This window comes from Pyrus communis, chromosome 1 (assembly GCF_963583255.1).
Source record: "Pyrus communis chromosome 1, drPyrComm1.1, whole genome shotgun sequence".
NCBI classification, from domain to species: Eukaryota; Viridiplantae; Streptophyta; class Magnoliopsida; order Rosales; family Rosaceae; genus Pyrus; species Pyrus communis.
This window is the reverse complement of record NC_084803.1, coordinates 3,569,621-3,591,566: the sequence shown is the minus strand read 5'-3', so window position 1 is coordinate 3,591,566 and position 21,946 is coordinate 3,569,621. Positions and strand designations below refer to the sequence as shown.

The following is a 21,946-nucleotide window of genomic DNA, read 5'->3' as shown; positions in this document are numbered from 1 at the left end:
ATTCTATGCTACTTTTTTTCTTTTTTTTTTTTTTTTTTGAACAAACTATATTTTTTTACCCCAAAGGATGGTAGAATAGGCTAAGCCTCACAATATACTAGCAATAATGTGGTTCAAATTTGCCGTAGAGCCTAGTACCTACTAGTAATAGTATTTTATCTATTTGCATTTCTTATTATGTCTTAATCAATGGTTAATTATTCATTTAATTTTTGTTTAGAGGACCCTACTCTCTCTCTCTCTCTCTGTAATACAAAAATTTGAAATAAAGTCTTGGAATAAGAAGTTTTGTTCCCTTTATGTATGGGCTGGCGATTCAAATTTGGAACGCAATCGTCAATTCGCCATACACCAAGGCTCGTGTATAAACTCGGAGTCCATTCCAAAGTTGTGGTCTATAATCATATTCTTCTTTTTTTTCCTTTTTTTATTTTACTTGATCATCCCGTTTCCTTACCTAGTGACCAAGAAATGCATGGTCATCTACTCTTGAATTTGGATGCGTTTTTAACGTTTTAATTTCAACCCTTAATATCAAATTCAAACGTGAATAACTAAGAATCATAGGTTTCCAAGTAACTAAGAGATCAAGACCCCTCCAATTATATTGTTTTTAATTATCATTTTGTTCCGAATATGATTTTTTGGACCAATTAGGAAACCCTTGCCGCTTTTATTGATTATATATAGACACTGCTAGATCTAGACCGTCAGTCTCTCAATTCTTACCTTCCAATCTCTTCTCTTGCGATCTTCACGTCCAATTTGCTCGAGCTTAAAAAAAACCCTAGCTTTCAGAAAACCCTTCGTTTAGTCGAGGAGAAGTAGAAACAATGAATCTTGCAAACATTCTTCAAGAAAAGACGAGTACGGTCATCAAGAAGTTGAGCAAGTCCCAGTGCTCCAAGAGAAGTTACACAGCTTTAAGCAAGTCCCAGCGCCCCCAGAAAGGTTATATCAATGCATGTTTACGTTGGACAAGAACGAAAGCTATATCAACTTCCTTTGAAGTATCTCTTGAATCCAACTCTCCAACAACTCATCAAGAAGTCGGAGCCGGATGTGTTCGATGCAAAGATTGAAGGGCCAATTGAGCTTGCATGTACGAGCAACACCTTCGATCAGTTGCTCAAGATCTTCAAAAAGTAGTAGATTGCATGCACGCACTGCCTTGTTTGATTAATATTTGATTACTTGTACTTTCTTTTGTACTTCGAATTAATTTTTATATTCGAGTTTTATAAGTTGTTGATTCACGTATAAAATACTTACGTTGCCATCAACAATTTGAAGTTCTTTAATTTTTTTGAGGAAAAAAGTGAGATTCTTTTAAAGTTTAACAAAGTATTTTTGTAACTGGACATTAAACAACCACAACAAGTCACAATGAGCCATGTTTTAGTATTAAACTTAGTAGAAATATTTATCGTATTCACATTCGTGTGAATTCAACATAAGATATCCAACAAAGTGGAGACTGAATGTCATTATTAGATGGACTGATCATGTGCTCTCGCAATGTGCTTTTTAAAATTCGAGGGAACAATGACTGTGTTGAGTTCAAAGCACTGAGCCCAAGAGACTAAGCAGTGGCTGCTGCTTGTTCCTCCACCGCCTCCGGCTGAAGGGTGCAGATGAGGTTACGGTCACCATACACATTGTCAACACGTCCTGATACAATAGTTAACGAAATCCAATAGTCAATAAACGCAATCAGACAATACCAGCAAACACTTAGCAACTAATTCCATGCCACTGTAATTTCTTTATTTTTGTTGTAAGTTGCGTACCTGTAATAGGCCAGATCGAACTTGGAAGAACGGAGCCAGGAAGTGAGGAAGGCTGCATATTCCCGGGACTATGGTCCATGCATCTCCCATGAGTAGTCATGGCGCGTGAGAATTAAGCTTCCCGCAGAAGGAGTTGAAAAAACCATTTTATACTTACGTAAAATGAGTAACTTATAGTCTTGGAGGAGAGAAATGAACAGAGCCTTTACCTTAAGGACATTGTTCTGAAGATCGGCTTTTTGATGAGTTGGATATCCAACGGTTAGGATTGTGGTGATGATGGTGGTGTTTTATGGCTCTTTGTGACCAAGATGGCATTGCCTTGTGCAAGTGGACTTCACTTCACTCCATGTTATATACATTCTTCAATTAGTGATAAGAATAAGATATTAAGAAGATAGACATCTTTCCTTTTGAGTTAATTGTATATTTATGTTTAGGTATTGTGCGCTTCAAAATATGTGAGACGTAATACATTAGTAGAATACGACAAATGTAAAGTGCTGGTTCGAAATGAAAGTGTAAAACAATAGATAGAAAGAAGTGAAGTGGGACTCACCACTATCACTTTTTCTATTGTGTAAATTTTATGTTTTCCATTTGCGTATTGTAAGATTCAAAACTTGATAGTCATAATGCAAGCATACTGATAATGCAATTATTCAAAGCTATGAGATGAACTTTAGTGTCTACTTAAATTTAATAATATCTCTCACATTTTAGAGGAGATATTTGATATCGTAACTCCCACTCTGCTTATGTAATTAGTGACCTCATTAGGATATACTCATTAGGATCCTGTAATTTGATTTTAGCATTTGTTCATGTTTTTAATGCACGCAAGCTCTCACCGTAGTGCCACTGCCTAGTAGTAATAGTATTTTATATATCTAATTGCAATTCTTACTCAATTATGGTTAATTATAAATTTAATTTTTGTTTAGGGGCCCTACTCTCTCTCTACTCTCTAATTCGAAAAAAAATCTTAAAATAAAACTGGTTTTGTTCCATTTTGTGTATGGACTTGTCCAAATTTGGAACCCAATCGTCACTCGGCCATACGCCAAGGCTCGTGCATAAACGCGGAGTATATTCCAAAGTTATGGTCTATAATCAATATTATCTTTTTATTTTTCGTTTTCTTCCATGGATTATGATTTTTTCGGACTACATACATCATGTAAACTAAACTATGGTGCACTCCGAAGAAGTGTTTTAACACGGACAATGTTGGAGAGATCAAAATTTTAAACTAAATTTGCAAATCAAATAATGTGTCACAAATATAAAATAAGCATGTTAATTAATGTTTGAGTAATAATCAAATCATCAACAACCACGTCATTTATTTACAAATTTAATTTAAAATTTTAGTTTCTTTAGCATTATCCTTCATTTTTAACACAGATACACAAATGATTATCCCATCACATAAGCTCCATCTCAAAGCACCAAGCTGAATACGTAAGCGGTGGTCGCCGCTTGTTCCTCCACCGCCTCTGGTTGAAGTTGTAGTGCAGATGAGGTTGCGGTCACCACACACATTGTCAACACGTTCTGATACAGTATAGTCAAAGAAACTCAATCGTCACTAAAAGTATTCAGACGAGTACCTCAAACTCCTCCACAAAATTGAATTCTACGCCCACTAGAAAATCTAGCTAAGATATAAACCCTCCCACTATAGCGAGAGTTCATAGTTTCATCCAGATTCTTTACCTAGTGACAAAGACATGCATGGTCATCCATTTTTGACTTTGGATGCGTTTTTAGCGTTATAATGTCAACCCTTGATATCAAATCTAAAGGTGAATAATAATGAATCATTTGTCTCCAAATAAACTATTTATCAAGAATCCTATAAATAATAATATTGTTTTTTATTCATCATTTTATTCCGACTCTTATGATGTTTTTGAACCAACTTGGAAACACTTGCAGACTAGGATTTGGAAACCCTTGTCGCTTTTATTGATTATATATCAACGCTGCTAGACCTTCAGTCTCTCAGTTCTTGCTTTCCAATTTCTTGTCTCCAATATATCTTCACGTCCAACTTAAGCCTAGTTTTAAAAAAAAACCCTAGCTTTTTCCCTTTCTCTTCTCTCCAATCCGTGCCTTCCAGTTTCTTCTCTTTCCAGTTCTCACTAAACCCTAGCTTTCAGAAAACCCTTCGTCTAGATGTCGAGGGGAAGTAGAAACAATGAATCTTGCAAATATTCTTCGAGAAAAGACGAGTACGTTCGTCAAGAAGCTGAGCAAGTCCCAGTACTCCAAGAAAAGTTACACAGCTTTAAGCAAGTCCCAGCCCCCCAAGAAAGAATATATCAATGTGTACGCTGGACAAGAACGAAAGCTATATCAAGTTCCTTTGAAGTATCTCTTGAATCCAAGTGTCCAACAACTCATCAAGAAGTCGGAACTGGATGTTTTCGATGAAAAGATTGACGGGCCAATTGAGCTTGCATGTACGACCAACACCTTCGATCAGTTGCTCAAGAGTTTCAAAAAGTTGTAGATTGCATGCACGCAATGCCTTGTTTGATTGGTATTGATTATTTGTTCATTCTTTTGTACTTTGAATTAATTTTTGAAATGAAGGTTTATTAATTAGTTATTGATTCGGATGTACCGTGTCAAGTTAGATTAACGTTCCAAAAGCACATATATATCATATTAGCATTTTAGAATGAAACCCAGTACAAATATATATCATATTCACTTACAATAAAATATCGTATTTGCATTTGTATAAATTAAACATAAGACATCCAATCAAGTGGTGACCGTTAGACCAACTCATCATAGACTCTTGCAATGTGCTTTTTAAAATCCAAGTGAGGGAACAATGATTTTGTTATTCTTCCCAAAAGTGACAGGCCAAATAATATGCGCAGACTTTTTATTTTTTTTTTATTTTTTATTTTATTTTTTTTTAAATATGTTTCGACAAGAGGATGCCTAAACTATTCCTAGAGATTTAAACTTAGATGCAAGAGCGTCGGCACATTTCCGTGATAAAAAGATAATTCATAACGAGGATTACACATGTTATTAGAAAGATAATCGTCATCATCATAATGAGGAAATGAAAATGTCACTAGATGTGAAGGGCTGTGTTGAAGAAATTGTATACAATGTGGGAGTAAGAAGAAGAAATTGATGACGATTTCATAACATCGTGACCAGACATTGTGTTGAGGTAAAGCACCGAGCCGAAGAGACTAAGCAGCGGCTGCTCATTGTTCCTCCACTGCCTCCGGTTGAAGGGTGCAGATGAGGTTACGGTCACCATACACATTGTCAACACGTCCTGAAACAATAGTTAACGGAATTCAATCGTCAATAAAGGCAGACAATACCAAAATGAATGTATAGCAACACTTAGCTGTTGGAGTATGTGGCCAAGTGGACAAGTGTCCAAAAGACCTTTCGGCTAAAGAAAGAAGGTGGAGAACACCTTTCCTGTTTTGGGGAGAAAAAAAGGGAAAAAACCATTGCTTTTGAAAAAGAAATGTTTTTTGTTCTCTTCAACACCCGTAGGTGTTGGCTCATTTCGGTTTAAGAGAAGGAAACAATAGAGAAGAGAGAGCTCCTTTTTTGCAGAGAGCAAGGGAGAGTTGCAGAGAGCCTAAAACAGAAGAAGAAGTTGTTGCTTCATTTGATTGGTAATCATCAACCAAAGTAATTGTTGTTGTAATAGCTTTGAGCTATATGTATAGAGAAGAAATTATTCTTTACATTTCTTTCTCTATTTGTTTCTTTGGTGTGTGAGAGCTATTGGTGTATTGGGCTTTTGGGTTGTGAGATTGTCAACACTTTGTAAACTCCCATTTGGTTGATAGTGGATTATTGGGTGAGCTCCTACTGCTCCGAGGACGTACTCCAGTTACACTAACTGTGGAGGAACCTCGTTAAAATCTTTGTGTCTTTTATATTTTGTTCTTGCATTTTCATTTGATAAAATTTCCTATGGGTTAGCTTGAGTTGGTTCCATTTAGTTTGGTGCTATCCTAGCACAACATTAGCAACTTCCATGAAGCGGGGAAAGCAGAGCCAGGAAGCGGGGAAAGCTGCATGCATGAGCAGGGATGGCCGGTGAGGAGCTCCCTGCAGAACAGCAGAAGGAGTTCAAAAACTATTTTATACTTATGTATTGAGTAACTTATAATCTTGGAGGAGAGAGATGAACAGAGCTTTTACCTTAAGGACATTGCTGTGAAGATCGGCTTTTCCTTTCTCAACCTGAGCAAATCTCTTCTCTGATGGAAATTAGAGCATAACAAAACCCGTCTTAACTCGGCTTGCAAGCAAGAAACATGAATTACTTGGTATACATTAAGAATAAAACAGTAGTAAAAGGAATGACCAAAAAGAAAGTACTATTTAATATAATAGTTGATCAAACATGATAACAGTTGGAGTTTTTAGAGTCTTTTACGAAGAGTCCAGGAATTAATGAACAAAATAAATCTTATTTTTTTGTTAGACCATCAGAGCAGGAAAAAAAAAAAAAAAAAAAAATCTTTGTCTATTCATGGTTTGATCACGACAGTGCCAGGATATATATGTATGACATTGTTCGTCCATAACCCGACAGTTAGGGTTGAGCTCAAACTCAAAGAACCAAGCAGAAGACTTAACCGGTGGCTGCCACTTGTTCCACCACCGCCTCCTGTTGGAGAAATTTTTCATTATGACGTAGTGTACTACCCCGTGCACCGGTCACATTGAAAAATCTCTCCTCCAGATGAGGTTGCGGGTCACCACACACATTGTCAACACGTGATAGAATATAGTCAACGAATCTCAACCGTCACTAAAAGCATAAAAAACCTGAAACTCCTCCAAGAAATTTGTAATTTACGCCCACTAGAAAACCGAAGATGTAAACTCTCTACCACTAGTGAGAGTTCATATTCTTATCCAGATTTTTTACCTAGTGATTGAGGAACGCATGGTCATCCATCCTTTAATTTGGATGCGTTTTTTGCATTTGAATCTCAATCCTTAATATCAAATTCAAAGATAAACTACTATGAATCATTGGTCTCCAAGTAACTAAGAGATCAAGACTCCTATTATCAATATTTTATTTATTTATCATTTTGTTCCGAATATTATGATTTTTTGGACCAGTTTGGAAACCCTTGCAGACTAGGATTTGGAAACCCTAGCCGCTTTTTTTTTTTTATTATTTATAAATACAAGACCTTCAATCTCCCAGTTCTTGCCTTCCAATTTTTTGTCTCCAATCTTCACGTCCAACTAGCCCTAGCTTTTTCCTCTCGTCTCTCCAATCCGTACCTCCCATTTTTTTATCTTTGCAGTTCTCACTAAACCCTAGCTTTCAGAAAACCCTTCGTTTAGTCGTCAAGTAGAAGTAGAAACAATGAATCTTGCAAGCATTGTTCGAGAAAAGACGAGTACGTTCGTCAAGAAGTTGAGCAAGTCCCGTTACTCCAAGAAAAGTTATACAGCTTTAAGCAAGTCCCAGCTCCCCAAGAAAGGTTATATCAATGTGTACGTCGGACAAGAACGAAAGCTATATCAAGTTCCTTTGAAGTTTCTCTTGAATCCAACTCTCCAACGACTCATCAAGAAGTCGGAGCCGGATGTGTTCGATGCAAAGATTGACGGGCCAATTGAGCTTGCATGTACGACCAACACGTTCGATCAGTTGCTCAAGATCTTCAAACAGTAGTAGATTGCATGCACGCGCTACCTTGTTTGTTTAATATTGATTATTTGTTGATTCTTTTGTACTTTGAATTCATTTTTATATTTGAGGTTCTTTATTTTTCTGAGGAGAAAAGTGAGATTCTTTTAAAGTTCCTGAAGCTAATACCTTCTTCTCTGGTGTGTGTTTGTCTTTTTTATAAAGAAACAATATCATTTTACAAGGGTTTTTTTTATAACCGGACATTAAACAACCACAAGTCACGATGTGCATAAACTCTACGTACACCAAGGCTCGTTTATAAACTCGGAGTCTATTCCAAAGTTATGGCCTATAATCAAATATTATTTTTGAACTTTCGTTTTGTTCCAAATATTATGATTTTTGGACTACATCATGTAAAAACTATGGTGCACTCCGAGAAGAAAGTATATCCAACACAGACATGTACATAAACGATTACCACACATTATTTTTTTCCTTATACAATCTAGGTTGAATCTTACACGTTGTTTCGTTTGTTTTATTTAATGGGATGACTAAAAATAAATAAATATATAAAGATAAAAAAAAATGCGCACGGTTTATTATTTGGTATAACTGATTTACGACTGTCAAATGTTAGTAAAAAAATACATTAGGAATAAAACTTTAGTAGGAGTTTAATAAGAGAAATTTTAATTGAACCTATATAACCTCTTTTTACACCAAACTTAAACTTTAAATGTGAATTGTCTCTTTTACCCTATTACATAATTACCATCAAGTACAATATGAATTAACAATAAAACTAAATTTTTTCAATAAACCCACACCGAATAATCAAACCCACCACCACGCAATCTTTATCCTATGTTAATTATGGCTAAAGCTCAAAGAGCTCATAGAGTAAAAACAAGCTCTTTTATCAATGGATGGTAATTTGAAGTTTTAAATCCTCAAACCAAGGTATGAATCGATTTATGCAAGTCTTTTTCGCTTGATTTCAATTTTTTTTTTTTTTAAGTTTAGGAATAAAATTCGGTGATTGTAGAGTTTCTTATATTTATGTGCCTTGTGAATGTTCCCTTGTATTACATCTTTACTTCTAAACTAAATTCGTTTTAGGCATTAGAGAATTTCTTTGGTCCTAACTTGATTAGCTTGTGCAAAACATTAATCTACCTTGAATTTTGGTGGTCGATTTCGAGGAAGTAAAGTTCAATCTTCAAGCTTGACAAAAGAAGAATTCCAATAGATGCCAAAATCCTTGGATCTAACTCCAGAACAAAAAACATTGATGAATCTAAAATAACTATAACTACCTAAAAAATAATGGGAACTAGAGGCCAGGAAGATGACTTACGCTTTTCAAGACCCGTCTGAAATGCAAGTTGAGCAACGCAGCCAACTGGAAAGGGAATGACAGAAACCAAGGCCGGAAAGCCAAGCAATGGCCAGGTTACATAAACAGCAAACAGAAGAGCCATGACCTTGAATCCCATGGTAAGGAAAGCAGATGTCAAGTATCCTCTTATGCCGGTGATGGGACCCCATCTCTTTGGACTGAACTGCAGATATGGTCCTTGCACTGTATCAGTTACAAGCATGAATGCTGCAAGACCCATGTAAAATATGAAGGCAGGCATACGAAAGCACGGAACTTTATGCTTATGCAAATAAAAATATGGGGACATGGATATCAAGAAAACAAGATATGGAATATTCATAAACAAGTAGAAACTTCACCAAATTATTCAATTTGTCCACAAAAGTCGAACTCCAGAAAGCTTTCATTCTCATAAACAAGTAGAAACTTTACCAAATTATTCATTTGGGATTTTATTTTCTAAATGAGAGTAAAGATAAATTTATATTTTAAAATGGGTTTGTTAGGGTAGTTTAGGTAGTAAATTTGGGTTTAAAGAGATATTAGTTCTTTAATTAAAAATAATATGGGGAGAAAGAGTAAGTTGGATGTAGAAAGATGTTAGATGGGTTTAAATAAAATTTCTCGTATAATAATGATCGAATGACCAAACAGAAAACAATATGATAGTGATCAAACGTGATTACAGTTGAGCTTTTAGAGTCTTGTTTGCGAAGAGTCCAGGAATTAATCAACAATTTTTTTTTTCTTTTTTTAGACCATCACAGCAGGTCCATAACCAAAGACTTTGTGTTGAGCTCAACCTCAAAGCACCAAGCTGAAGACTTAAGCGGTGGCTGCCGCTTATTCCCCCACCGCTTCCGGTGGTCAACACGTCCTGATGCAATAGAGTCAACGAAACTCAATCGTTACTAAAAGTAATCAGACAAGTACCTGAAACTCCTCCAAAAAATTGAAATTTACGCCCACTATAAAATCTAAGATATAAGCTGACCAAGGAATGCATGGTGATCCATCATTGGATTTGAATGTGTTTTTAGTGCTTTAATCTCAACCTTTAATACCAAGTCCAAATGTGAATGATAAAGAATCCTTGGTTTCCAAGTAATTAAGAGATCAAGACTGCTACAATCAATATTGTTTTTTTATTCATCATTTTGTTCCGAATATTTATGATTTTGTTCCGAATATTATGATTTTTAGGAAACCCTTAAGGACTAGGATTTGGAAACCCTTGCCGCTTTTATTGATCATATATAAAGACTGCTGGACCTTCGGTCTCTCAGTTCTTGCCTTCCAATTTCTTGTCTCCAATCTTCACGTCCAACTAGCCCTATCTTTCAAAAAACCCTGCTCTCGTCTCTTCTCTTTCCAATTCTCACTAAACCCTAACTTTCAGAAAACCCTTCGTTTAGTCGTCCAGGAGAAGTAGAAACAATGAATCTTGCAAACAGTCTTCGAGAAAAGACAAGTACGTTCGTCAAGAAGTTGAGCAAGTCCCAGTACTCCAGGAAAAGTTACACGGCTTTAAGCAAGTCCCAGCGCCCCAAGAAAGGTTCAATCAATGTGTACGTTGGACAAGAACGAAAGCTATACCAAGTTCCTTTGAAGTATCTCTTGAATCCAACTCTCCAACAACTCGTCAAGAAATCGGAGCCGGATGTGTTCGATGCAAAGATTGACGGGCCAATTGAGCTTGCATGTACGGCCAACACCTTCGATCAGTTGCTCAAGAACTTCAACAAGTAGTAGATTGCATGCCGGGAATGCCTTGTTTGATTAATATTGATTATTTGTTTATTCTTTTGTACTTTGAATTGATTTTTGAAATCGAGGTTTATTAGTTGTTGCTTCAGATGTACCATATTCAAGTTAGATTAATGTTCGACAAAAAAAATATATATATATATATATATATATAAACATCAATTAAAATATTTACGTTGGCATCTACAATTTGAGATTCTTTATATCCCGAGAAAAAAAGTGAGATTCTTTTAAAATTACTTGTAGACTTAATTCTGAAGTTAACGAAACAATAGGGATTCTACAAATTATTTTTATAACCGGACATTAAATGACCACAAATCACAATGGGCCACATTTGAGTACTAAACTAAGTACAAATACATCATATTTGCATTCGTGTGATTTAAACATAAGACATCCAATAAAGTAGAGACGGAATGTTATATTGTTATTAGATCGATCATCATACGCTCTTGCAATGTGCTTTTTAAAATTCAAGTGAGGCAACAATGATTTTGTTATTCTTCCTAAAATCTAGATGTCACAAATTGACAATAAATACTGTCAAATTAAGATCAGTTTCTCAAAACTTATTCGTTTGATAGTGACAGGCTAAATAATATACAGAGATTTTTTTTTCAAAATATGTTTTGGACATGAGGATGCCTAAACTAATCTAGCCTAGGAAAAATATTCAAACTTAAGTGCAAGAGGGTCCGTGCACTTCCGTGATCAACTGGCAAAAAAAATCCCTAATGAAGGGAAATGATAATTACAACATCTGATGAGTTGCAATTAGCAACACATGTTATTAGAAAAGATAATCGTCATCATAGTGAATAGGAAATGAAAATGTCACCAGATATAAGTGCCTGTATTCAAGAAATTATATACAATGTGGGAGTAAGAAGAAGAAATTGATGATGATTTCATAACACATCCAGGACCAGACTTTGTGTTGAGCTTAAATCACCAAGCCGATGACTAAGCAGTGGCTGCTGCTTGTTCCTCCACCGCCTCCGGTTGAAGGGTGCAGACGAGGTTACGGTCACCATACACATTGTCAACACGTCCTGATACAATAGTAAACAAAATTCAATCTTCAATAAAGGTAATCAGACAATACCAAAATGAATGTACAGTAAACACTTAGCAACGTCCATGCCATTGTAGTTTCTTTATTTTTGGTGTAAATTGCATACCTGTAGTAGGCCAGAACTTGGCAGAACGGAGCCAGGAAGCGGGGAAGGCTGCATATTCCCGGGAATATGGCTTTGTCCATGCATCTCCCATGAGAAGTGATGGCGGGTGAGGAGCTCCCTGCAGAAGGAGTTCAAAAACCTTTTTATACTTATGTAAAATGAGTAACTTATAGTCTTTAGAGGAGAGAGATGATGAACTGAGATTTTACCTTAAGGACATTGTTGTGAAGATCGGCTTTTCCTTTCTCAATCTGAGCAATCTCTTCTCTGATGGAAATTAGAGCATCACAAAACCGGTCTAACTCGGCCTGCAAGCAAGAAACATTAATATAACTTTAACCCGAAGAAAAACAGCAGAGAAAAAACTAAAATGAAATCTCTGTTGAGGTGTACCTTGCTTTCACTTTCTGTTGGTTCGATCATGAGAGTGCCAGGAACAGGCCATGACATTGTTGGTCCATGGAATCCGTAGTCCATGAGACGCTTGGCGACGTCCTCAGGCTCTACCCCAGCAGTATTCTACAAGGAAAAAAGAAGCAGCAGAGTTCAATTAGAAAGATTGAAAAAGCGAGGACAAATTGAGGCAAATGTTAATAATATACCTTAAATCCTCTCAAGTCAACAATGAATTCATGAGCAACAGTTCCATTGACACCACGGAAAAGAATGGGGTAGTAATTCTGTAAGAAGTGATAGACTAAATGAGCAAACAGAGGAAATTTAACATAGAGTATAACCGTAACCTCAAATTGTAAAGCAAAACAAGAGTGAAGGAGCTAAGTGGAACCTCCAAGCGTTTGGCCATGTAGTTTGCATTCAGAATTGCTATCTTTGATGCATCGGTGAGTCCCTTGGACCCCATCATGGCTATGTAAGTATAAGAGATTGGCAAAATGAGTGCAGAGCCCCAAGGTGCAGCAGAGATGGTTCCAAGTGGCTGAGACTTGTCGGGGGCAGGAAGGCCTCCGGTAGATACCTTCAGTACAATGGCACAAAACTTAGACATCCAGCATGTAAGCAATCCAAAATTTTGAAACCAGAATTACTTTGTTCTCATGGAAAAGCTAAATCGATTATTTCTTGAGTTTACAGAATTGCATGAAAGCTTCGATGTAATGAGTAGTTACCACAGGATGGGATGGTAGGAAGGGTGCCAAGTGCTTCTTCACACCAATAGGACCCATGCCAGGGCCACCACCTCCGTGTGGAATGCAAAATGTTTTGTGAAGATTGAGATGGCAAACGTCAGCTCCAATCCAACCTGGGCTTGTCAGACCAACCTGAAAGAACAAAAAGCTTCGTCAGATGGAACACGCGACAACAAAAGAAAAAAGTTCGCATGGAAGAAACTATTTGAATTTTAATTATAAGTACATAACTATCAAGCATGGATAGAAGGAGATACAGACCTGCGCATTCATGTTAGCCCCGTCCATGTATACTTGACCTCCGTTGTCATGAATTATCTTGCATATCTCGTCAATACCTTCTTCATACACTCCGTGAGTTGAAGGATATGTCACCTGTAATGTGAAATATGGTCAAATTATTATCCAATCTTTTTCAAATGACACAAATCCGTATCTGATCTTTTCAAATGATATCTCTTCCGACGTAGGATGCTTACCATAAAAGCTGATAGGTTATCCTTGTTTGCTTCAGCAGCCTTCTTCAGCTCTTTAATATTGATGTTTCCCTTGGCATCAGTTCCAATAGTTACAATCTTCATTCCACACATTGCAGCACTAGCAGGATTGGTACCATGTGCCGAAACAGGAATAATACACACATTGCGGTGGTGATCGCCTCTTGCCTACAGTGGGATGGTTCAGCGTGATTAGTAACAAGAATAAAACCTTTAGGTCAAGACCTCAAGGTAAAGTGTTTGTTTAAGCTCGACAGCAAAGCGCTTGCTAACACATATTATAAAGAGGGAAAACAAAAATGTAAAACTCAGGATTCCTTACGAAATGATATGCCCGAATAACCATCAGCCCAGCATACTCTCCAGCAGCTCCGGCATTGGGTTGCAAAGAGAAAGAGTCAAACCCAGTGATGGTGCATAATAGGTCACCCAAATCTCCGAACATTTCCTGAAATTTATTATTTTACAACATATAGCATCAGATTTCTATTTGCATGAAGGAATGTAACGTAGCAAAAAGAAATTTAGGGGAACAAAAGTAACTGTTTTAAGTTCCTTTGTAAGTTAACGTTTTGAGTTACCTGGTAACCCTCAGCCTGTTCTGTAGGAGCAAAAGGGTGAATATCGGTGAAACTAGGCCATGTCACTGGCATCATTTCAGTTGTTGCATTCAATTTCATGGTACAAGATCCCAAGGGAATCATACTGTGGCATAGAGACAGATCTTTCGATTGCAACTTATGAATGTATCGTAGCAACTCATGCTCGGTATGATACCTAATAGATAGACAGTAAATGAAAAAACTCAGTCTAGTTTTCAAATATAGGCTGTGAGAGTTCAAATCATTTGGAAAGACGCATACGAGTTGAAGATCGGATGGGTTAGAAACGTGCTCTCCCTTGTTAACCCAGAAGGAATTGCAGGCTGAACTTCTGGTGCAAGAGATGCAGCAGTGAAAGGCACCTGAAAATTAAACAAAGCTCTTAATAAATGGATGCACTTTATAATAAATTGAAATTATCAACTTTATGGTAAAGATATGAAATACTTACAGGCTTGCCCAAAGCAAAAGCTTTGAAAAGCTTGTCAACATCCTCCAAGGTAGTTGTTTCGTCAAACGAAACAGTGATCTGAAAAGGAGTTAACATTCAGCAACCTCGTGAAGTAAAAGCACTCCATTCTCCGTCCTCAGAGAACATTTAGTCAAATAACTGATAAAAAAAACTTACAGTGCTCGAGTCTACTACTCTCAAATTTAATCCAAGCTTGTTAGCAGCATCGGAAATTGCATGTGCGTCAGCAACCTTAACCTTCACAGTGTCGAAGAAGGGAAGGCTCTGAACTTCCACTGTTCCAAGTTTCTTCAATCCAACTGCAAATGCCCCAGCAAGACCATGAACCCTTTGGGAAATGGTTTTAAGGCCTTCGGGTCCATGATATACAGCATACATAGCAGCCATGTTTGCAAGTAATGCCTATAAAACAAACAATATACCCAATCAAACAAAGCCAAGTCAATCAAATTGAAATAAATGCTACTATCATTGGATCGAAATTTCAAACTTTCAACAGTTCACCCTAGAAAGGAAATCATAAGACATATCAAATGAAGAATAGCATCCAACCTGAGCAGTGCAAATGTTGCTGGTAGCCTTGTCCCTCCGGATATGCTGCTCCCTTGTCTGCATCGCCATACGCAACGCAGGCTTCCCTGAGGAGTCAACACTAACACCGATAATTCTCCCTGGCATCATCCTCTTGTACTCTTGTGAGGTGGCGAGGAAAGCCGCATGAGGACCTCCATACCCCATTGGAACACCAAACCTCTGCGCAGAACCAACAACAATATCCGCCCCAAACTCACCAGGCGGCTTCAACACTGTCAACGCCAACAGATCAGATGCCATCACAACCTTAACCCCATTGGCATGAGCATTCTTAATAAACTCCCCATAGTCCAAAACCTCGCCCTCAGTCCCCGGATACTGAACAAGCACACCACAGACATCACCCGAACTATAATCAACATCCTTAAGATCCGCGGTAACAACCTTAAGATCGAAACCATCAGCTCTAGTCTTGCAAATATCAATGGTCTGGGGGTGACAGTTGTTGGCAATGACAAAAGTTTTCTTCTTTCCCTTTTGGATGTTGTTACACATCGCCATTGCCTCCGCAGCCGCGGTCCCCTCGTCCAGCAGTGATGCATTCGACATGGGAAGGCCGGTGAGGTCAGTGATCAAAGTTTGGAAATTGAGCAGAGATTCCAACCTCCCCTGGGAAATCTCAGCCTGGTAAGGAGTGTACTGAGTGTACCAAGCTGGATTTTCCATAATATTCCTCAAAATTACAGGTGGGACATAAGTGTTGTAATATCCCATCCCGATAAAACTCTTGAAAATCTTGTTTTTGGAGGCCAAATTCTTCATGTGTTCAATCATCTGGCTCTCTGTCAACCCCTCATCGAATTTCGGAAACTTCATCGTTTCGAGTCGAATCGATTTGGGCACGGTGGCGTCGATCAGCGAATCAAGGCCATCGAACCCGCATAACTCCGCCATTTTGGTCTGCTCCTCCGGCGTGGCGGAGTTATGGCGGCGGGGAAAAGTGTCGCTGTTTTTCAATGCGTCCACGGAAATCGACCGTGTTTGGAACCCGGCATTGTGGGACGCGTTTCTCGAGAGAAGCGAGTCTGATCTGGGACTGGAGCGCGTCAAGGAGCATGGGGAGAGTGAGGAGACGTACCTCGACGGCGCGTAGAGAACAGGGGAGGTGGAGGAGCCCAGAACAGAGCTCTCGTTCTGGCGGAACTGCTTCGCCTCCGAGACCAAGCGCTTCACGAAAGCCCGGTTCGCCAGCCGCCTCGCGCGCTCCATGGAAGCTGAAAACGACTGCGTTTGGAAAAACCCAGAGGTGCTCGAAATGCGGACTGGGTTGGTGAGATAACTTGTAAAAATATGAATTTTTCCTCCAAAGTTTGTTGCTTTTTCTCTTTCTCTGTTATTATATTGGAGGGAGTGAGAAAACAAGTTGGTGGTTGTGGGTTTGTTTTTGATAAGTGAAATCAGTGGCGGCTTTTGTCTATATATAAATATTTGAATATTAAATAATTCATTTATATTAATTTTGGAGAAAATGCGATGGAGTTTCAAGGTCTGCTGGTGGTGGTGGGTAGTGGGTGGTGGGTGACTGGGCACCTATGGAGAAAAGGACAGGATTATTTTGGGGGGCATAAAAACCCACAAAAAAAATAGAGAAATTATGGTTCACAAAATCATGAACGTATGGAAGGGATTGGAGGAAAGGAGATTGAGTTTCAATGGATCTGAATGAATGGGTTTCTCCAAATAGTATTGAGGGAGGAGAGGGGAGGGAGAAAAAACACGCGCCAACCAATGGAGTTTTTGATGAATATCCGCTGGATTTGCAGTTGAAAATCTGGGAATCTTTTTGTAATTTGTTGGCAGCTTTTCTATCACATTAGACTTATCTCCTTTATCACCTCACACACAATGAGAACAAAATTTGAAAATTAATCTAAGGTTAGGATTAGGTCGTCAGTCTAACAATAAAATCTCGAAATTTAAGTGTAGTCATGTAATATATTTTTTTGTATTTATCACTTTTTTAACTTTTATGTGTTACGTGTGAAATACGAACATAATTGCATCCAACATTTTTCCAACATACTCATGGCACGTTTACGTAAGGGTAATCAGAATAAGAAAAGAGAATTGAATTTCGATTACGGAGTATTCCAGTATTTACTAAATATTAAGGAATCAAAAAGTGGTGGAGCCCACACGAAACAATGAATCTAATTCCTGAAATTGGAGGAACGGGATTCCCTAGTTTTGTGAGGTATTTAAATTCCTTGAGGGTAAGGGAATCGGGAATGCATCTTTTATTTCTATTATGCCCTCACTTGTTTCTTATCATCCCAACATTACCTTCATTTGACACTTATTATGTCATTTTTAATAAATAAATAAAAACCTATTTATATATATATATATTTATATAGATAATTTTATTATATAAATTTAATTAAGAATTTAATTTAATTAATCAGTATGAAAATAATTTATTTATGCAAGGGCAATTTAGTCATCAACTTACTTTTCATTCTGATTAAAGTGAATTAGTAAACAACTTATATAGATTCAACATCATTCTTGCCATCTTTTAATAAATAAATAAAACCCATTTATATATGCTTATATAGATGACTTTTATTATATAAATTTAATTAAGAATTTAATTTAATTAATTAGTATGAAAATAAGTTATTTATGTAAGGGCAATATAGTAATCAACCTAGTTTTCATTCCGATTGAAGTGAATTAGTAAATAATTTATATAGACTCAACATTATTCCTATTCCGATTCCAGACAGTTTTAGTAAACAACTTCAACAGGAATCTGATTCTAATTCCACTTCATTTCAATTTATCCTCAATCCAATTCTCTCTCAGTCCAATTCCGCTCAATTTGATTACGAATTAATAAACACGTCATTAGATCTAAGCAGATGAATAATGATGGAACATTTGTGGTAACGGAAATTTGGTTGAATATTCCAATTCCAAATTTGTAATTAATTGCCAGATTTACATTTTGGTGGGGCCAACTGTATTTGGTGGTGGGGTAAATTTGGTAAAATAAAAAACAAGGGATCATCCTTGAGAGGAGAGAGATGTCTGTGGCTGACAATCTAGTACTTGGTCTCAACCTTTCCAGTTTTTAATCCCCGGGGGAATCCACACTGTGTACTTTTCAGAGTTAAAATTAGGTTGCGGTGGCATGCGTGGAAAATGCTTGGTATCCACAATTTTATCACAATATAGAAATAAAAAGGATTTACAATTTTGGAAATGAAGAAAAAAAGGAAAAAAAAAAATTGCAGGTAATGGCATTGTTGGAATGATATATATTTTTTTTTTAACAAACGATAGTATTTACACTAAAATGGATGGTAAAGTGGGCTAAGCCTTGTAATGGACTTAACATAATAATGTGGTATAACTTCGCATTTGACAAGAATTGAACTTAATACCTCTTACTAAGAAGTGAAGAAGAATATCATTAGACCGTAGTACTAAATAGTTTGGCTAAAAAGGACATTGTTTCAACATCCTCATACACAAGGGAAAAAAATTAATTTTAAATTTTTTTTACTCTATTTTGTTAAACGGTCAACTCAAAATAACTGCATGACAGTTACAATTACACAATTACTCAAATTATAACTATATTTAATATCAGTGATGGTATGATAGTCAAACGATTTTAACTCAATTACTTACAATTTGTAATTGAATACAAAATTTGAGACTAGACACAATTACCCAATTGTTGATAAATACATACACATCAGCTATGTAACTTGTATTGTTGCAAATTTTCTACAGCTGCTTGAATAAAACCTACTCCCCTTAGAGATAATAAAGTATGTATTGACTAAATGTGAAAGTTACATTCAAGATCTAATTTTCAACATAAGATTGATGAACGTGGAGTTAGTTTTAGTCAAAGGGTAGGTGCATTTGTAAACTCCTTAGAATTCTTACAATTGGTACGAGGGAAGTTAGGTCACTGTCGTAATGTTTTAGGCTCAGTTTGACCTTTTCTTTTTTTTTTTCTTTTTTTTTTTTTTTTTTTGGTAAAAGAGTGATCAATTGGTGGTGAAATTCTATATGTCAGAAATACTCACAGAAACATTTTTGCATCTCTTAATTACCATGGAATCATCTTTGACCGTCTTTGATCACATGAACCATGGGCCGAGAGGTTTCATTTCATTTGATGACATCCACTCATGAGCTCAATTTCATAACCTTCTTTTAGACCTACTTTTCTAACTCTCTTATCTTCAATAAGCACCGCCCATTACACATGACCTCGGTTCTAAAAGAAGTTAGGCGCTAGTCGAACGGCGAACTGGGGTCTAGCGCCTAAACGGATTTAAGTAAATCTATTATATGTCCTGTAAATAAGTGTTTGTTTATACTTAAAATATATATAATTACATTATAAATTACAAAATAGAATGACATATATTATGAAGTATTGAAACATAATGTAAACATAGGGAACAAGAATATAATGTGTATTCATTTAAGTATTCAACAACTCTCTTACAATTTATTAAAAAGAAAATGCAAAATGAAAATTATCTATTTTCTGTCTAAATGAGTCGCAATCTAAGCGTGTTTAGGCGGGCGCCTCAATAGGTCTAGGCCCCCTTTCTAAAATTTCAAATGTCTAGGCATTAATCGGGACAGTGGCAAACTACCTAGCGCCTAGGTGGCACTACACGGGGTATTTTTAAAACAGTGCATATGAGTCTATGACAATATTTTACTTAATAGGAACGAGAGAAGTTAAGAATTGGAAATTTAGGATTTGAAGAAGCAAGGAGTGTTTTCTACTTTTTTAGTATTGGATTATGAAATAAATTTTTTTTTTAAATTCTATATGCATTAGTAAGCACATGAAACTCAAAAATCCAAAATGATTTTCATTCATTTCATTCCTGTAAGTAACATGTCATTAGTTTTTAAGAGAAGTGGTATACTAATCTAATCTAAATTGATGAGAAAAACCATATTCAAACTTGGATTAAGATAGAGACTCAATGCTCTAATTAACTTGACTACTCGTTCAAATGTGCTAATTTCCACCATTAATCAATAGCTCACAGTTTACCAATGCGTAAAATAAATTACAGTTACAATTTCAGCAAATTAATGTTCTTCAAGTAACTCTTTGGTTTTATTACCCCAACCTACACTCTAGTAAAACCACAGAAAAGGAACGAAAACAAAACAAAATCCTCGATATTAAAAGATGAGGGAGAACAAAAATGTAATGGAATATGAAAATTAAGAGTGATTGATTAGGCCACAAGACAGCTCCATTAGAAGGATTGCAGCTTCAGCAACATCCTGAGGAAACACTCGTTGAAAACCCAAACCTTTGAAACAAATCTTATTATTATTACTATTAATTTTGTTGTTGGGAGGTACTGATGCAGTGTCGGTGACAATGAGCTTGCTCTTGTTCGTGCATCGTGTAACATTAGTACTATGGCTTCCGCGCGGTTTCTTCTCCTTGTTGGCCACCTTACCCTTGGCAGATGAAGTGTCAGTGGCGCCGACTACAAACCCATTTGCAGCAGCAGCCGCAGCCTCTGCCATGGTTCTTCTAGCTTTCCTCTGTCGGATTCCACATGCATTGCATAGTGACTGAAACAACACACATATGCACACAGCTGAATACTTGATTCATGAACATATTATATCTACCCAACATATATTTGCCTTATCACTTACTGTCAGACTATAATTTTGAACCATCAGCCATGTTTATTTATGGATGAGAGTGTGCAGTTTAGATTTACAGTCTTTACAACATAGAATATTTTATAGACAGTAAGTACATCATTTAATTTACCTTGGGACCGCGAGGGCCGCTTCTCCAAAGTGGGGTTGTGCTGGTGTTACAATCAGAACAAACCCTAACATCTGGAGTAGTATTGTTGCTATTTCTGGAAAAGCTGGTTTGATCACTATTTTCTTGATGCTGTACAACTTGGAATTTATGCTCAGCATTCCCAGCAGCTGCAAGTATATGATTTTCAGTGGTACCGGCTGGCGCGAGATCTGGGTTGGTCATCTTTTGCATCAACCTCATCTTGGAGGACATCCATTTTACTGCCCTTGGCCTAATATTATTATTACTTTTACCCACCTCTCTGTTGAATAAGAAGAGTATCCAAGATAACTCTAATGATCCCAAGAAGAAGAAAATAGAGCACACACTTAAAGAAAGCTCACAAAACAAACTAATTAGCAAAGCTTTTCTTCTTTAGCTCTAGGCTTTGTTTTTCTTTGAATGATTTACAATGCTTGAGAACTTAGGTATTTATAGCAAACCAAATGATTAAACTAAGATTATTTATTACCACACAAAACACATTAATTGCACCTAATAATTTTTATTCAATCATACCTAACATTGACTAACTTTCCTTGCCTAACTTTGACATTGATTTTCAACACTCCCCCTCAATGTCAGCTCTCATTCTTTGCACTGTGCTGAGCAAACAGCGAAAATTTTCGAGCTTGCCTGTACTTAAACTTTTTGTGAACAAGTCCGCAACTTGATCATTCGTCTTGACTTGTCTCATCTCAATCTCTTCTTGTAGAACTTTTTCTCTGATAAAGTGGTAGTGCACTTCCACATGTTTAGTTCTTGCATGAAAGACTGGATTTTCCGCCAAGCGAATGGCCGATTGGTTATCACAGTACAATGGTACTGGATAATCTATTGGTTGATGTAGATCACTCATCAACTGTACCAGCCATACATTCTCTTGAGCTGCCATTGCTGCTGCTCTATACTCTGCTTCTGTGGTTGACAATGATACCGTCGGCTGTCTCTTGCTACACCAAGAGATGGTTCCAGAACCAAGCTTAAACACATACCCAGTTGTTGATCTCCTGGTG

General features: G+C 36.9%; 2 protein-coding genes across 2 annotated transcripts in view; both read right to left on the bottom strand.

Moving 5' to 3' along the window:
* Positions 1-11,360: 11,360 nt before the first annotated feature.
* Positions 11,361-16,861, bottom strand: LOC137730440 (glycine dehydrogenase (decarboxylating), mitochondrial). The gene is made up of 15 exons (XM_068469432.1): positions 15,062-16,861; positions 14,666-14,911; positions 14,489-14,566; positions 14,299-14,399; positions 14,017-14,212; positions 13,758-13,883; positions 13,418-13,603; positions 13,200-13,313; positions 12,918-13,070; positions 12,578-12,766; positions 12,393-12,470; positions 12,184-12,309; positions 12,000-12,098; positions 11,791-11,908; positions 11,361-11,661 (listed from the first exon to the last, which is right to left on the bottom strand). The coding sequence occupies exons 1-15, from the start codon at positions 16,310-16,312 to the stop codon at positions 11,573-11,575; spliced, it is 3,150 nt and encodes a 1,049-aa protein (XP_068325533.1). The 5' UTR covers positions 16,313-16,861; the 3' UTR covers positions 11,361-11,572.
* A 3,415-nt stretch (positions 16,862-20,276) lies between these two features.
* The window catches only part of LOC137731301 (putative GATA transcription factor 22), a 6,761-nt gene continuing 5,091 nt past the window's right edge, over positions 20,277-21,946 (bottom strand). Inside the window, exons 3-4 of the mRNA XM_068470398.1 lie at positions 20,892-21,192; positions 20,277-20,683 (exon numbers count right to left, since the gene is read on the bottom strand). Coding sequence (XP_068326499.1) covers positions 20,321-20,683; positions 20,892-21,192 — 664 coding nt within the window. The 3' untranslated portion in view covers positions 20,277-20,320. The remainder of the gene's footprint in view (positions 20,684-20,891; positions 21,193-21,946) is intronic.

What these genes read in the sequence shown, in the direction of transcription:
- LOC137730440 (XM_068469432.1), bottom strand. Translation starts at nt 16,312, where the DNA reads ATGGAGCGCGCGAGGCGGCTGGCGAACCGGGCTTTCGTGAAGCGCTTG. An exon ending in GCAACATTTGCACTGCTCAG is followed by an intron (nt 14,912 to 15,061) that starts GTTGGATGCTAT and finishes TTTGTTTTATAG; the next exon opens with GCATTACTTGCAAACATGGC. An exon ending in CTTTTGCTTTGGGCAAGCCT is followed by an intron (nt 14,400 to 14,488) that starts GTAAGTATTTCA and finishes TTTAATTTTCAG; the next exon opens with GTGCCTTTCACTGCTGCATC.